This window comes from Muscardinus avellanarius (genome assembly GCF_963383645.1).
Source record: "Muscardinus avellanarius genome assembly, chromosome: 12".
Taxonomy (NCBI): Eukaryota; Metazoa; Chordata; class Mammalia; order Rodentia; family Gliridae; genus Muscardinus; species Muscardinus avellanarius.
Genome location: NC_137798.1, coordinates 20,059,750 through 20,075,784, shown reverse-complemented (window position 1 = coordinate 20,075,784; position 16,035 = coordinate 20,059,750). Strand labels below are relative to the sequence as shown.

General features: G+C 35.7%; 1 protein-coding gene across 1 annotated transcript in view; it reads left to right on the top strand.

Moving 5' to 3' along the window:
- Nucleotides 1-16,035, top strand: part of LOC308270897 (uncharacterized protein) — a gene marked incomplete at both ends in the record, with an annotated part of 44,695 nt that overhangs the window by 16,751 nt on the left and 11,909 nt on the right. The window contains one exon of the mRNA XM_080707052.1: nucleotides 5,234-5,867. Coding sequence (XP_080563178.1) covers nucleotides 5,234-5,867 — 634 coding nt within the window. The remainder of the gene's footprint in view (nucleotides 1-5,233; nucleotides 5,868-16,035) is intronic.

Genomic DNA, 16,035 nt, shown 5'->3' with positions numbered 1-16,035 from the left:
GCTTTTCTCCGTCGCCATCTTCCCAGAAGTCCACAACATTAAATTTTACTATCCATAAAGAAAATTTATGGAACTTTCAAGAAAATGGATATATTTAGGGAATATTATGCTAAGTGAGAACAGCCAGTCACAGAAAGTCAAAGGTCACTATATTCTCTCATATGATGAAGATAGAAAAACAGGAAACAAAAGGGGCTCCAGATAAATGAGGAGTGAGGCCAACAGAGTGGTGTAAGGGTGGGAGAGGTAATTAGGGAGGATAAAAAAGAACCAATGAAGGATACAGTTTAAATAATGCTCTGTTCATATGCAAAGGCATCACTACCAATGGTATAAAGTAGAATTGGGAGAAGGGTGGGAAATGGAGGGAAGAAAACCATGTGATGTGTGCATGCCTGTACCACAGTCAACCTTGATATGATGTCTAATTACGAAGCACCAACAAAAGTCACACACACACACACACACACACACACACACACACACACACAATTTATAACTACTTGGGGACTCAGTGAAGCAGATGACCTGAAAAAAATTGTTTAGCAAAATAAATTACCTGCCTATTTGAACAACTATGACATGAATTATGATATTCCATTTATATTAGGGTTGTTTGTTGGTTGGCATACCTTACATCAGACAGGATATGCTTAGCAATTGCAATAAAACTAAAACATTACTTGAATCTAATTTGTAGATCAAGAGCCAGAAAAAAGTCAAAGCTGAAAACTATATATGATTAACACCTACAACCAAAAAAAAGAATATTTTTAAAATCACTAATTTTTAAGGTTGCACTGATTTAGATAAATTTTTGATTCCTTGTTCTGATTCCCAGAACATGCAACATGTGAAATAAATAAGGCCTCAAGAGTGTCCAAGGAAATTTATTTCTACATTCTAATGCATTCATTATACAGATATTAGAAAAATTAAACCCAAGGGATCACTTCAGGTGGTGCATATATATCAAGCTAAGGAAAAGCATTTCCACAGATACTGTCTCTGACCATCATGGCTGCCATCACAAGCACACACCAAAACAGAAGACTAAAAGATAATTTGATCTGAGCAAAAAAAAAAAAAGGAGTTTTATAAGTCATCTTATTTTTGTGATCCTCTCCTTTAAGATAATTATTGTACACTCATAAATATATCAATCAGCAAGGCAAACATGAGGAGGGAGGAGGAGAAAATGGGATGAGAACTGCAGAAGGACTAAATTAAAAGGCCTGGGTGAGTATACTCTAAGATGACATAGCCATGGTTTTGTTTTGTTTTTCCCCAGTTTTGTTCTACTTTCTTACTTTCTTTCTTTTCTTCTTTCTCTCTTTCTTTCTTTCTTTCTTTCTTTCTTTCTTTCTTTCTTTCTTTCTTTCTTTCTTTCTTCCTTTCTTTCTTTCGTGGTATTGGGGTTCCTAGAAGCCCTTCTACCTCCAAGCTACACTCCCAGACCCTTTTCTTTATATTTTTATTTGGAAACAGGGTCTCTTAAGCCAGTATGGCTTGCTGCAAACCTGCGCAATCATCCTGTCTCTGCCTCCCAAGTGCAGGGATTACAAGCATGGAGCGCCACCAAGCCGGGCTGTTCTATTTCTTAAAAGCATTTAGCTAGCTCGACGTGGTGGCACACACTTATAATCCCCGCGCTTGGGAGGCTGAGAGAGGAGGATAGCACAGGTTCGAAGCCAGCCTCAGCTACTTAGTAAGCAACTTAGTGAGACCTTGTTTCCAAATAAAGTATAAAAAATAAGTCTGGGAGTGTAGCCCGGAGGTAGAAAGCCTCTGGGTTCCACCCCAGTACCACACACAAAAAAATCACTTAGCTGTCTGGCTGTGAAATATGGTAATTTACAAGGTTGTAACATGTTAAAAATATAATAAAATACTGTTGTTTTCAAAAAAGGAATATTCTATTATTCTGTTTCACATGTACCCTCTATGATTAAAGATGAAATTGACTTGTTTAGCTTCTCACATTTAAAAAATACTTTATATTTTCTCTTTCTTTTCCTATTTCTAGTGGAATTTCTATAATTTTATTAACAGTGTGCATAATAGATGTAATGCCATCATAAAGCACTGCCTCAGGAATGCCCTCCACATCAACATTGCTTAGAGTCAAACATTTGGCATACACATGAAAACCAAAAGATTGCATAGTGAGTGTGATGTCATGTAACCACAGAAATAGTCTAAAACTTATACTTGGGGGTGTGAGGGGAAGGCATTCTACACTAATTGGGAGGAATGTAGACTTTTCCCTTTGTAGCACCTCCTTTTTTACCTCAGGCAATCCAAGTCTCTGTAAAAATTAAATACCAAGAAACTCAAAATTTTAGAATTATTTTTATGGAAAAATATTTATGGAAGAATATTCTACCTACAAATGTCTAAAATATTATTTTCATACTCCAAAAAGAGTAAATAAATATTTTCTTCTCTTTCTAACTTTTCAATTCGCCAATCCCAAAATAAATATTATCCCTTTTATGATAATTTTTTGTGTGCTACTTACAGGTAAGAATTCCAAAGGTGCTATAACAGAATGTCCTATCATCTCTTGTAGGTTCCTCATGGAAAGGGCAGAATGAATGGGTGAAACCTTGTTAAATTCCTAAAAAGCAGACAGTGAATCTGACATGCTTTTTGTATATGTACAGATTCTATGGTTGCCTAGTACATGTAGGCTAATTTATACAAAAGACGAGTAGAGGATTTTTAAAGAAAATTTATGATATATATTCAGCTTACAGAGTGCATACCCATACAATAAAAATGTCAGTAAGTGCTGGCAACTTTACTATTTAAAGATAAATTAAACAAATAAAAAGGGGAAATAAATGGCATGTACTAACATTCAACAAGGACTAAAATTTTAAGTGTTTTATATACATTTGATTTATTTTCACATACTTATTAGAATGGCTATCTTTTATAAAGAAATTAATAAATAAATAGATTTGTCTAGAGGTCTCAAGTTCTATAAATAATGGAATAAGAATTCAGACTACAAAACTGGGCATGGTGACTCATGCTTGTAATCCCAGTACTTATGGGCCTGAGACAGTAGGATTGCAGGTTCTAAACCAGCCTCAGCAGTTTAGTGAGCTCTCAGTTGAGACCCTATTTACAAATAAAATATAAAGTAGATCTGGTGATATATTCCAGAGGTAGAAGGCCTCTGGGTTCTATCCCCAGTACCACAAAAGAAATAAAAATAAAGAATTCAGACTACATATGACTAAGACTTTGGCTATTATATAATCCTTAATGAAAAGAAGGACAGTAATAAACACAGACTCTGAATACTCCCTTTGTGTTCCAAAAGCCTAGATAAATTAGGAAAACAATAAGAGCAAGCAAGGCCAGAAAGTCCAGAGTCATATGATCTTGAAGGACACTGGCTTCCTCCTACACACACTGGGAACTGGGGCAAAAACGTGGTATCTGTAGAAAGCTACAGTCTTGCATGGACATTGGGACACTTGCTCCTTGGAATGCTGGTCACACAAACTAAGCAAGCTGATGCCGATGATATCACTGCTTCTGCAGTCTCACACATAAAGACCCTCTCTCCATGGTGACTGGCATGGAACTGAAGGCATGTGGAGAGGACACGTGCCACTTGCCTTGCCCAGCTGGACTCCAGTGGGTAAAACACTATGAGTGAAAGGAGACATTGCTTGGCAAAGTGCCTGGAAGGATAGAGGTGTTATCTGTTCAGCCAATGGGCCTTCTCCTAAGTATTTCTAATAAAGTCTCATGCCCCCTACACCATCTCTAAGTATTTTCTTTCATCTCTTGGCAACTTACCTAATACCCTGGCACAATTATATAACATAACTGGACATTACAGTTATTTTAGTAATACTCCAAAATACCAATTAATAATTACATAGTATCAGTAGTTCACTAAATATGAAATATTAACAATTTCAAAATTAATTTTAAAGAGCAGTATAATTTCTTATTGATGAGTTTTCTCATAGGAATGTATATATTTATTTTTTAGGAAAGTCCTCTCCAGCATGATTGGAATGCTGATTTTAATATAATCTCTCCTCCTGGTCTACTACTGAAGAAGTACCCAACTAGAACTTTTCCTCCTGGAAAAGTTGGTATTCATTTAAAAAAAAAGTTTCAGAGAAAAGTTTGGATTGGTCAAGTTTCTCAGGGATGGTGAAGTTTTTAGAGGTAATACTAGAATATTTTCTTTAGAAATTAGACAAATCTTTATCATGATGAATGTGTCTATTTGTAAATTGTGAGGCTATTATTATATGTCTTCTTATCCACACAAAGGTAAATGTGCTGACTAATTTCTTTAGGAGAGTTTTCTTTCTTGCTATCTATAATCTCGGTCTCTGCATTATTATATAAAGGAAAGAAAAAATAGTGCTCATTATGATGTTACAATTTCCATTGTTCACCCACTCTCTCTGGTGCTACTCTGGAGACTTCAAAGAGTAAAAGAGAATGTGACACACAAAAACTTAAATTTGGCCAGAGAGAGAAATAAAAAAAAGAGGAAAGAATTCGCCATTTATTTTTCTACCATCCACTTTCAGAAGATTGAGAATTTATTAAAGTAATATCATTATTACATTTGATGGTGAATAATGACTGAAGTCTTTACCTCATGTTCACTCAGCACTGACTCTCAAACATGTACTTTGGTAACATATTAATACAATTTATTTTCTGCTTAGAAAACATAGATCAATGGTAGATACAAAAATAAATTACCTGGTTTTACATCTAAATCATCATTTCAATATATTTATTATATGGCTGTGTAGATATCTTTGTAGATATGGCTTTGTAGATATCTTCTTCCCCAAAGATTGTACCAACATGTGTGTGTGTGTGTGTGTGTGTGTGTGTGTGTAGACATATATGTGTATATGTCTACACAAATATATGTTTATATATATGTATATATATATATATTAGTTTGCATTCATCTTTCTAAATATGAGTTAATTTGTATATTTAATGTAAGGGTTGTTGGTTGAGACTCATTCAGATTCTTTTTACTACACAAATGAACTGGAGCTGGTTTTTGAGTAACATTCCAACCTTTTATTAGGTTTTCACTTTATAGCCCTGCTTTTACCCTCCTTTCTCTAAGACCACCCCTACTGGTTATTTTTCAATGCGTATACAAAATTATAAAAACAAAATACCATTTATCATCCCATTAATTGATAATCTATTCTTTCTCTAGGTTATTTCAGATAACACACTGAATAAAATGGATGGAGGAAATCATTCAATAGTGTCAGAGTTTGTGCTTCTGGGACTTGCCCACTCATGGAATATGCAGGTCTTATTCTTCATGATATTTTTGATGCTTTACCTGATCATAGTATTTGGAAATATTATTATTATTATCTTAGTCATCACTGACCCCCATCTCCATTCTCCCATGTATTTCTTATTGGCCAATTTGTCCTTTGTTGATATGTGGCTTTCCTCAAACACCACTCCTAAGATGATCGCTGACTTTCTCAAGGAGAACAAAACCATTTCCTTTGGAGGCTGCATGTGCCAGATCTTCTTTTCCCACTTTATTGCAGGGCTTGAAATGGTGATACTGGTGATAATGGCATATGACCGCTATGTGGCCATCTGCAAACCACTTCACTATTCCATCATTATGAGCCCAAAAAAGTGCATTGGGCTGGTAGTGACCGGCTGGACTGTGGGCTTTGTCCACGCCATGAGTCAAATTGTTGTTATTGTGCAGCTGCCCTTCTGTGGCCCTAGGGAAATAGACAGTTTCTTCTGTGATAGACCACTGGTAATCAAGCTGGCCTGCATGGATTCCTCTGTGTTGAAAATTTTAATGAACGTTGACTGTGGGGTTGTAGCTATAACATGTTTTATTCTGTTGCTAATATCCTATACATATATTCTTGTCTCAGTCCACCAAAGCTCTAAAACTGGAGTATCCAAGGCCCTCTCCACCTGCACAGCCCACATCACAGTGGTGGTGCTTTTCTTTGGGCCCTGCATCTTCATCTATGTGTGGCCACTAAACATCACCTGGATCGACAAATTTCTTGCTGTATTTTACTCTGTTTTTACACCTGTACTAAATCCAGCCATTTATACACTGAGAAATAAAGAGATGAAAAATGCTATGAAAAGATTTATCAGCTACTATATAAATTCCAAGAAATAATACCTAGGAACCTAGAAGTATTCCATTGTCAGGGAGTTATTCAAACAACCCTCTTATGCCTCCAACTTTGTTAGATGATGCACTATTTTTTTTTACAAGGACATACATACATCAGGGTAGCATCTTAACAAATTTATCTTGAAATTCACCTAACTTCATCTGGAAAAAAATGTTTCTGTAACATTGATAGCTCCCTTCATAACTTTCATTTACCTTTTGTCAACAGACAATTGAATACTATTTTTTCTTAACCTAGTATCATACCTAAAAACCAATGGAGAAAACAAAGATGTAAAAAAGAAAAAAAATGAAATATAAGTGATAAACAACATAAAGTAAATAAACATAGAAATTACCCTCATTTGTATTTCACTAACTCAAAAGGAAAAAAAACAAAATGAGTGTTGTTTTCTTTGGTAATCTCAGATTCACAGATTGGAATGGGTTCCTTAAATTATTTTTGCTATATTTGTATAAACTTCTGAAATATATTTTTTCTGAGTCCAGGGACCACAATGTACATGCTTTATAATGAAACTGTGTTTTTTTTTTTTTTTGTGTGTGTGTGTGTGTGGTACTGAAGTTGGAACCCAGGGGCATTGTACCTCTGACAGACACCCCAAGACCTATTTTTTATTCTTTATTTTTGAATCAGGGTCTCAGTGAGTTTCAGAGGGCCTCACTAAGTAGCTGAGACTGTCTGCAAATCAAGATCCTCCTAGCTCAGCCTCCTAAATTCTGGGATTACAAGTGAGTGTCACCACATTGGCCCGTGTTCTTCAGTATGCTTCAGAGACTAATTTATCAGAGGCAGAGAACATTATATTTTATTGACTCACTGAATACCATTTGCTATATTTAAATAACCATACCATTCATAGATCAATATATATGCCTACTCCTTTGCGATTGAATATATCTTTCTAATAGCTTGAAATCACTAATAATATATATTTTCTTCTAGAATCAGTAAATTAGTGGGTTGAAATTTAGTGTAAGAATTGATAATAAAACTTAGAAAACAAAAATATGATAAACATACTGATTTTATTTCTCTTAACATAGAAAAAAAGCATATTTTTTGGTAGTACTGGGGTTCCTGGAAACCCTTCTATCTCCAGGCTGCACTCTCAGACCTATTTTATACTTTTTTATTTGGAAATGGGGTCTCTTAAGCCAGCATGGCTGGCCTCGAACCTGTGTGATCCTCCTGTCCTCGCCTCCCAAGCATGGGGATTACAAGCGTGCGCCACCACCCCCGGCAGAAAAAAGCATTTTTAATGTCAGGACAAAATAGTACAGTTATGATACTAAACTGTCAACTCTCTAATGTCATTATATTACATATGTTTTCTTTAGGAATTTTATTATGATCTCTAAATACAAATGAGTAAGATGAAATAATATGGATTAAAATTTCTCGAGTTAACACATTTAATTTCTCTAAATCATTAAAAAATTTTAATTTCAAATATTATTTTTAAATTATTTTACATTATCATTCTATATTATTTTAAATATTATTATTAAATTATTTTTGCTGTATTTGTATAAACTCCTTCAATGTAATTTTCCTGAGTCCAGGCACCAGGATCTTCAAGGATGTTCTACTTTACAGCACAATAGAAAATTTGTTTTTATAAAGAAAATAAAAGAGAATCCCATACCTAAAGATATTGTACTTCATCTATTAAGTTAATAAATAAAAAAGAGTGGTTGGAAATAGAATAAATTTTGATCTACTTTTATTACACAGTATAAATTGTAATAATCCACTACCATGCAAAATAAATTGGAAACCTAAGTTCTTGACTAAATGTAAATAGCATTAAAGGACTAACAGCCAACTATTTAGTTACCTCTACTTTAGTTTGTAAAGGCAATTCATCCTCATGGGTAAGCAAATTTAACCATGCATATTATTTAACATATATATTTTTTGTGCTTTTATTGGTGCATTATAGTTTCACATCATAATGTAAATCATGTTGACAATGACATACATTCACAAGATCTTGGTTCCCCCCTCCCAATTTCTCTCCCTCCCAATACAGAGTACCCAGATTGACATTGGTATATATTCAAATGCATTCACATAGTCTATGGTACTATTTCTATTAATGAACCTAAGTCTTCCTCCACCCCTACCTTTACATCTCCTCCCTGGCTCCCCTGCATTTTTTCCTCATCATCTGGAGTCTCTCTTGTATCCCAATTGCTCCCTATCCTGCACATATTTTTTAAAACATATGACCCTTCACTCTCTGTGATTAGCTAATCTCACTTAACATAATGTTCTCCAGATCCTTCTATTTTCTTGCAAATTATGTAATTTTATTTTTATTTATTTCTGAGTAGAATTTCATTGTGTGTATTTCCCATAATTTTGCAATCCATTCATCTTTTGATAGACACCTAGGTTGGTTCCACAGTTTGGCTATTGGAAATTGTGCTGCTATAAACATGAGTATGCATGTTACTGTAGTTATCTGATTTCACTTCCTTTGGAAAGGGTACCCATGAGTGATCTAGCCAGATCATTTGGTGGATTGATTACCAGCTTTAAGGACTCTCCACACTGATCTCTAGTGGCTGAACTAGTTTGCAATTCTACCAACAATGTAGAAGAGTGCCTATTTCCTCACAGCCCCCAAAACATTTATTGTTAATTGACTTTTTGATGATTGCTTTCCTGGGATGAAACCAAATTGGTCATGGTGCATAACTTTCTTGATGTGATTTTGAGTGCACATGACAAGTATTTTGTTTAGAATTTTTGCATCTGTGTTCATCAATGATATTGGTCTGTAGTTTTATTTTCTTGAAGTATTTTTATTTGGTTTTGGTATTAAAGTGATGTTGGCCTCACAGAAAGAGTTTGGAAGAATTGCATCACTTTCAATTTCATGGAATAACTTGTGAAGTATTGGATTTAGTTCTTTTTTGAAAGTTTTGTAGATTCAGCTGAAACCCTACTGTAACTGGGCTTTTCATTGGTTGCATAATTTTTATTGCTGTTTCTGTTTCTTGGCTTGCTATTAGATGGCTTAGGTTTTCTATATCCTTTTGGCTTAAACCAGGTAGATCTTATGTGTTTAGAAATCTGTCAATTTCTTTCATGTTTTCCAGTTTATTGGAATATAAATTTTTTAAATTGTTTCTGATGATTCTCTGAATTTCCTCACTGTCTGTGGTGATGTCTTCCTTTTCATTTCTCATTTTAATGATTTGGGTTGATTATCTCTTTTTTTTTTGGTTAGGTTGACTTAGGGACTTGTCAATCTTGTCAATTTTTTTTTCAAAGAACCAGCTTTTGATTTGTTGATCCTTTGTAATTTTTTTATTCTCTATTTAGTTTATTTCTTCTCTGATTTTAATTATTTTCTGGCTTCTGATGGCTTTAGAATTGGACTGTTTCTGTTTTTTAATGTCCTAAGGTATGTCATTAGGTTGTTTATTTGGCAACTTTTTGTTTTTCTTATGTGAGAACTCAGTGCTATAAATTTTTCTCTTCAAAACACCTTCAATGTGTCCCAAAGATTTTGGCATGTCATGTCTCTATTTTTGTTTAATTACAGGAATTTTTTTAATTTCTCTCTTATTTCTGTTCTAATCCACTGCTTGTTCAAGAAGGTATCATTAAATCTTCATGTATTGCCAGGCTTAGTGGTGCACGCTTGTAATCCCCATGCTTGAGAGGCGGAGACAAGAGGATCGTGCAGGTTCAAAGCCAGCCATGCTGGCTTAAGAGACCCTGTTTCCAAATAAAAAAGTATAAAATAGGTCCGGGAGTGTAGCCCGGAAGAAGACAGGTTTCCAGGAATCCCAGTACCACCAAAAAAAATAAAAATTCTTCATGTATTTATGTATTTTTTGTCTTCCTGTTATTTATTGCTACTTTCATTTCATTGTGATCTGAAAAAGTTCAGAGAATTATATCACATATTTTGAATATGCTGTAGCTTGCTTTGTGGCCTAGGATGTGGTCTATTTTGAGAAGGTTCCATGGGCAGCTGAGAAAAATGTGTATTGGCTGTTACTGGTTGAAATATTCTGTATATGTTTATTAGGTCCATTTGGTTTATAGTGCTCTTTAGGTCTGAAGAGTCTTTGTTCAACTTTTGTCTTGAAGATTAATCTAGTGGTATACATAATGTGTTGAAGTCTCTCAATATTATTGCATTTAGGTCTTTTTGAGGTCTGATGTCACAAAGAGTTTGTTTTACAAATGTGGGTGCACCCATATTTAGAGCATAAGTGTTTACTATTGTTATGTCTTCTTGCTAGATTGTTTCTTTTGTTAATAAGAAGTGCCCTGCTCTGTCTTTTGTGATGTGTTTTAGCTTATAGTCTGTTTTATTAGATATCAGTGTTTCTACTCTTGCTTGTTTTCAGTCTCCATTTGCATGGTATATCTTTTCCCATTCTTTCACCTATAACCTGTAGATATCTTTGGCTGTAAAGTGAGTTCAGTGTTATTATTAAAATATGTTTTTTGTTTCCATTCATTTTGTGTTCTATATCTTGTGTAGTGTAGTATTGTTTCTTCTTTCCTTAGTTGCCCATCTCATCAAGATCATATCTTCTCTGTTTTAGGTATTTGTTTCTTTTTTCTTCTTTATACTTTATTTCTCTAAGTATTTTTCTCTAGTACTGGCCTGGTAGTCATAAATTTTTTTAAGATTGCTTATATTGGAATGTTTTTATTTCTCCATCAAATGTAAATGATATTTTTGCTGGATATATTAGTCTTGGTTGAAAGTTGTTTTCTTCCAGGCTCTGTAATACTTCATATCAGTCCCTTCTGGCATTCATGACTTGGATTTTGATGTCTGAAGTGATTTTTTATTGTTTTTCCCCTAAATATCACCTGTTCTTTTGTTTTCAATGCCTTTAATATTCTTTTTGTGGCCTCTATATTAGTCATTTTTAATATTACATGGTATAGGAATGTCATTCTTTGATCTTGTCTTAATGATATACTATATATCTCCTATATGTGAAATCTTAAGTCTATTTTCTGTTTCTATTTTAAGTTATTTTTCTGAAGAGATTACAGATACCCTTGTTCTGTGCTGTTATGACTAAACTGTTACGGTGGCCCTGTTGAGCTCTGAAACTGTAACGATGTGAAATGTAGCCATGGGTTCTTGTTCTTAGCTATCTTAGAAAAAATAGGCAGAACCCTTTTGCTGTAAACTAAGTAATTTTATTATTAGAAAGACAGAAAGAAGGAGCAGAAATTAAAGCACTACACCAGAGGGGGGTGTAGTGGAGTAACTTGGAAATAAATTACTGAAGTTTTGGGATACAGAATAGTTTTTATAAAGATACATTATCCTTCATCTTGCTCAAGACTAGATCTGCCCCTTCTCTGGGGTAAGTCTTTTGATGTGAGGATTCACTATCTAACATCCTGTCTGACCAAAAGGCTTCTTCCTAATGGTGTAAGCTCAATATTTAAAACCCCCAAAATGTGTGAAATGTGTTATTTCAACAGGTATCTCTTGAAAGCTTATGCCCCCCTCCCACATCCTTGGGGAATTTTAGCTTGTCTGCTAGAGGTTATTTACTATGTAAACTTGTCTTTAAAATGCAAAAGACTCTGGGTTCCCTCTATTTTCTCGCTAATCACTCTTGATGCTGGGAACTCTGCAGGGTTCCTTTCCTGTCTCAGTGCCTGCCCATACCCAAGCTCTGGCTTTCTAATACCAAAGCTATTTTCAAATACATTTTGAAGCTATTTCCCAATACTGGCACATTAATACCAAACTATTTTCAAATATATTTTGAAGCCTTTTCCCAAATTGGGCACATGTGCCTCTATTTCTTCTTCAATGTCTTTTATCCTTAAGTTAGGACATTTTATCATCCCATAATTGTTAGATATTTATGTTTTATTGCTGTAATGTCTTCTGTATACTGTTGACTGTGCTTTAGATTTTGAATGAATTGTCCTCTATCAGTGATGTTCTGCTTTCCATTTCATCTCCCAGAATTGTTTACTATTGCTGTCTTCATTTATTGACTCCTTCATTTTCTTCAAGAGCTCTTTCTGATTTTTTTTCTTAAATTTTCAATTTCCTCTTTCATTTTCTGTACACTTAATGTGAGGCCTTCCATCAGATTAAAGATCAGGATTTGGAATTCTCCTTCTTGCATTTCTTGTAGACCAGTATTGGTGATTGCCCTTGTAGTTGAGTTGTAGGTGTTTATCATTTCCTCACTGTTTCTCATTCTCATATTTTCAGAGTTCTCAAGTTTGTTTCTGATGTCTTGTAATCTTCTTCCTCTTTGTGTGTGAGTTCTGTGTTTATTTACTATTTCTTAATGGTAATGTCTGTGCTTGGGTAAATATTCACCCTTACCAATTTGACTCAAATACTCAAACTTTTGAGGTTTTCTTTCAGAGTCTCTTTAACTAGATATCGTTCTTAGTGTGGGTAGGCAGTAATCTCTGATTAACTGAAGATTACTGTGTTGCCCTGGCCCTAACTCCATAAGACCAGAGACTATGATGCTTTATTCAAGGCCTGCAGCCTGCTGATTGGGACTTCATGCATCCCAGGGATCACTGCTGCTCTGCTGATTGTGAGCCTATGATACCAAAGAGTACTGACCTCCAGCCTCTGTGACCAGTGGGTTTAGACTCAGCAAAGCCAGCAATTTCTACGTTCCAAACTTATGGTATGGCTCACTGAGATTTGATGGCCCCAGATCTGCTTGTTATGATCACATGAGGGACTTTCAACATGAATGCAAAGTACTGCCGGGGTCCAGCCCTAGCAGAGTCGGGGGTTCGTGTGAAGGTGAGGGGGAAAAACCAAGGCTGATGAGAGAAGATGACACATGATTCAGATTCGATCTTCTCCATTTTATTTAGGATTTGTTACAACTTTTATACGCCTTTTGTTGGCAGAAAAGCAAGTGTACAGTCATGCAAGCAGGATCTTCAAGGACAGGAAATGTTATTATTTATATACATCAGGGCGGGGTGTCAGACATCTAATTAGTCATAGTATGCTTTGTCTCACTTCATAAAGCTGACTCAAACCTAATCTGGTATAGTGGCTCAAACTAAGGTCAGTTAGAACTTAATATTTGGCCCAATAACTTTATCCTTGGGCTTTGCTGTCTGAGTCTCTCACAAGCCGCTGCCCATCAGTTTTAGTTATAATGTTTATACATAAAATTCCAATTATACATATTAATCCAAATAATCCTAAAATAATTTTATGAAAGAAAGGAATGCCAGACATACTTCATGGGGGATCTACGCCATTGCGGATCCCCTGATCAAGCTTTTTTAAGATCTACATGAAATTGCTGTGGCAAAGTACAATCTCTGCTGGTGGTCAGAGAATTGAATTCTCAGCTTTTGGCTTTGATCAAGTTGTGCCCTGGCTTCTTGGTGCAGTCTGGCTGATATGGCACCTTTGTCACACTCCAACAAAGGCCCAAGGTCTGGCAGAAAGACATTGCTCTATTCCAAGCCAGAAGTTTGAGTGGCTCAGTTCCTTGGATCCAGGGACACCACCCCAGAATTGGGGAACCACTCCAGGGAGTACTCTACTGGCCTCAGGTACTGGTGCTTTGTTATTCCCAGATACAACCAGGCATGAGTTCACTGCTTTTGGAGCCTGCAACTCAATGGGCTATGCTATTTCTCCCTGGCACCACTAGGTGGTGTACCTCAGTAAACTCTACAGTTCCTACCTCAAGTCCTCAAACTGCAGGCTCTAATTCCCTCTGTTTCTATGGGCTATTTACTAATTCAGCTGTCTTCTATGTCCAATAATAAGGCCCCAAGATTTCAGGCCTCTTGCAAGTCTATTTTCTTGCCACATAAGCCCCTGTGGCTGGGCATGGCCAGTTTTACTTGTAGGAATGGTTTGTTAACTTATATTGATGGGTGCTGCTCCAGATCACTACCAGAGATGAGTTCAACTGCCACCAAGGTGTACAGCTGAATCAGCTATTTCTTTTGGGTTCCTACCTGCCATGCATAGAGTGGAATACTGACTTCTTTTGCTGATGGCCTGTAATTGTTAGCCTCACATTGATCTAGAGTTTTTTCTTGGATGTATCTGGAATCCATAGTGCTAGAAACTACCACTTCCTCTAGTGCAGCCTGTCCCAAATAGGAATGCACCCAGTCCCTGTCTCTTTTTCCTGGGGTGGTGGTGGGCTGTGGAACATTTTATAAGTCTCTGCTCTTTATTCTGGTTCTGGTCCACCACTTTCCAACTTTCATTTTTGTTGTTGCTGTTGACTTTTTCACTGATTTCTTTCCTTATGGAGAAGCAAGCAGTCTTGCAGTGGTTGAGTTATAGATCTCAGCACACTAGAATTCTACAGTATCTCACTCAAAGTCACCATCTTGAATCTGCTCTTGTTGAGCACTACTCTGGATCTCTGGATCTCTGGAGGATGCAGTGAGCTCAGCTGCCACTGCTGCAGGTCTGGTCCAAGCCGGAAGTGCTGACCACTTACATTCCAATGAACTGCAGCTGCTTACTTCATTTCAAGTCATTGGATGGCACCACCGCAGCAACCACTGACACAGCCATTGGAAGCAGGCTGGATACTTTTCTTCTCTCTTCTGCCTTCTAGCCTTGTTTTCACCACCTTTCAATTCTCGGTGCTCTGTTCAAATTAATGTTCTTTTTCTTTTTCTCTTGTCAAGATGTTGTTTTCACTGCAATAGAAATAGAGTGTCAACAGGACTGATATGTGCTGCTTCCCTCAGTCTCCATCTTCCCAGAAGTTCCTAACATATATTTTAAATAATAATTTCTACCCAGAATACTGAGCACCTTTACCCTCTGTATGTCCTTAGAGGGAAACCTGAATTTGAAGTACTGCATATATAGATTTCCTGAATATTGTGCATCTGATTGAAAAATACAGCTTGTATTATCTTATGATATGACATGGCACACAAAAAAACCACAATTCTGACATTATCTTACCTCAAACACTTTAGTTTCTACCTTGCCATCCAGGCTTAGTAATTACACATTAGAAAGACAAGACATATTCTTCTCAATTCCCATTACTTTCTCTTAATAGCATCTTCATAGATACTAATCTAGAGGCCTTAGAGATCTTTATATCCCCTAAATAAAACCAAAAGTCCAAAAGCCATTCATAATTTCCAATCTAATGAAAGGAGTTTTATCTACTCTGGTAGAAAGAATTCCTTCTTTAGGATCTCAACCTTCAAAATAGCTGAACTCAAACACACTAGAATTTGTAGGAATGGAATTTTTTTTAAATCTTATGAGTGGGTGAATAGATACAACTCTGAGGGTCTATTCCCACTTTCCATATTCATTCCTATATATAATCACTCACAAGAGTGATTGCTGGACCCTTCTGAGTGCCATGTTAATGGGGGATCAGGTATGCATTCAGAACAGTAAATTTCACTGTAATGAGCCTTTTGCCTCATTTACATATTTTGGTACTTAGAATTTCTATCAAGATAAAAAAGATAACAATGTTGGTGAGGAGTTGGAGAAATGGGAATTTTCATGTTGATGAGAAATTATAGAAGTATAGCTACTATAAAAAAGAGTATCATCACTACTAGTTATTTTGAAATACACAATTAAATTGCTACTAATGAGTTATTCAACTTTGCTAAAGGAGATTAGAAGTTTCTACTCCTATCTAACTGTACTTCTATGCCCATTAATCTTTATCCTCTCTCCCCTACATTCTTCTAATAGAAAAATAGCGCTATAACACTCTTAAAATCTTCTACATAGTCAATCAAACAACCAATGAAAGAAAATATTTGCAAAGGTAATCACTGTTTCACTCCTTAGTTTTAAAAT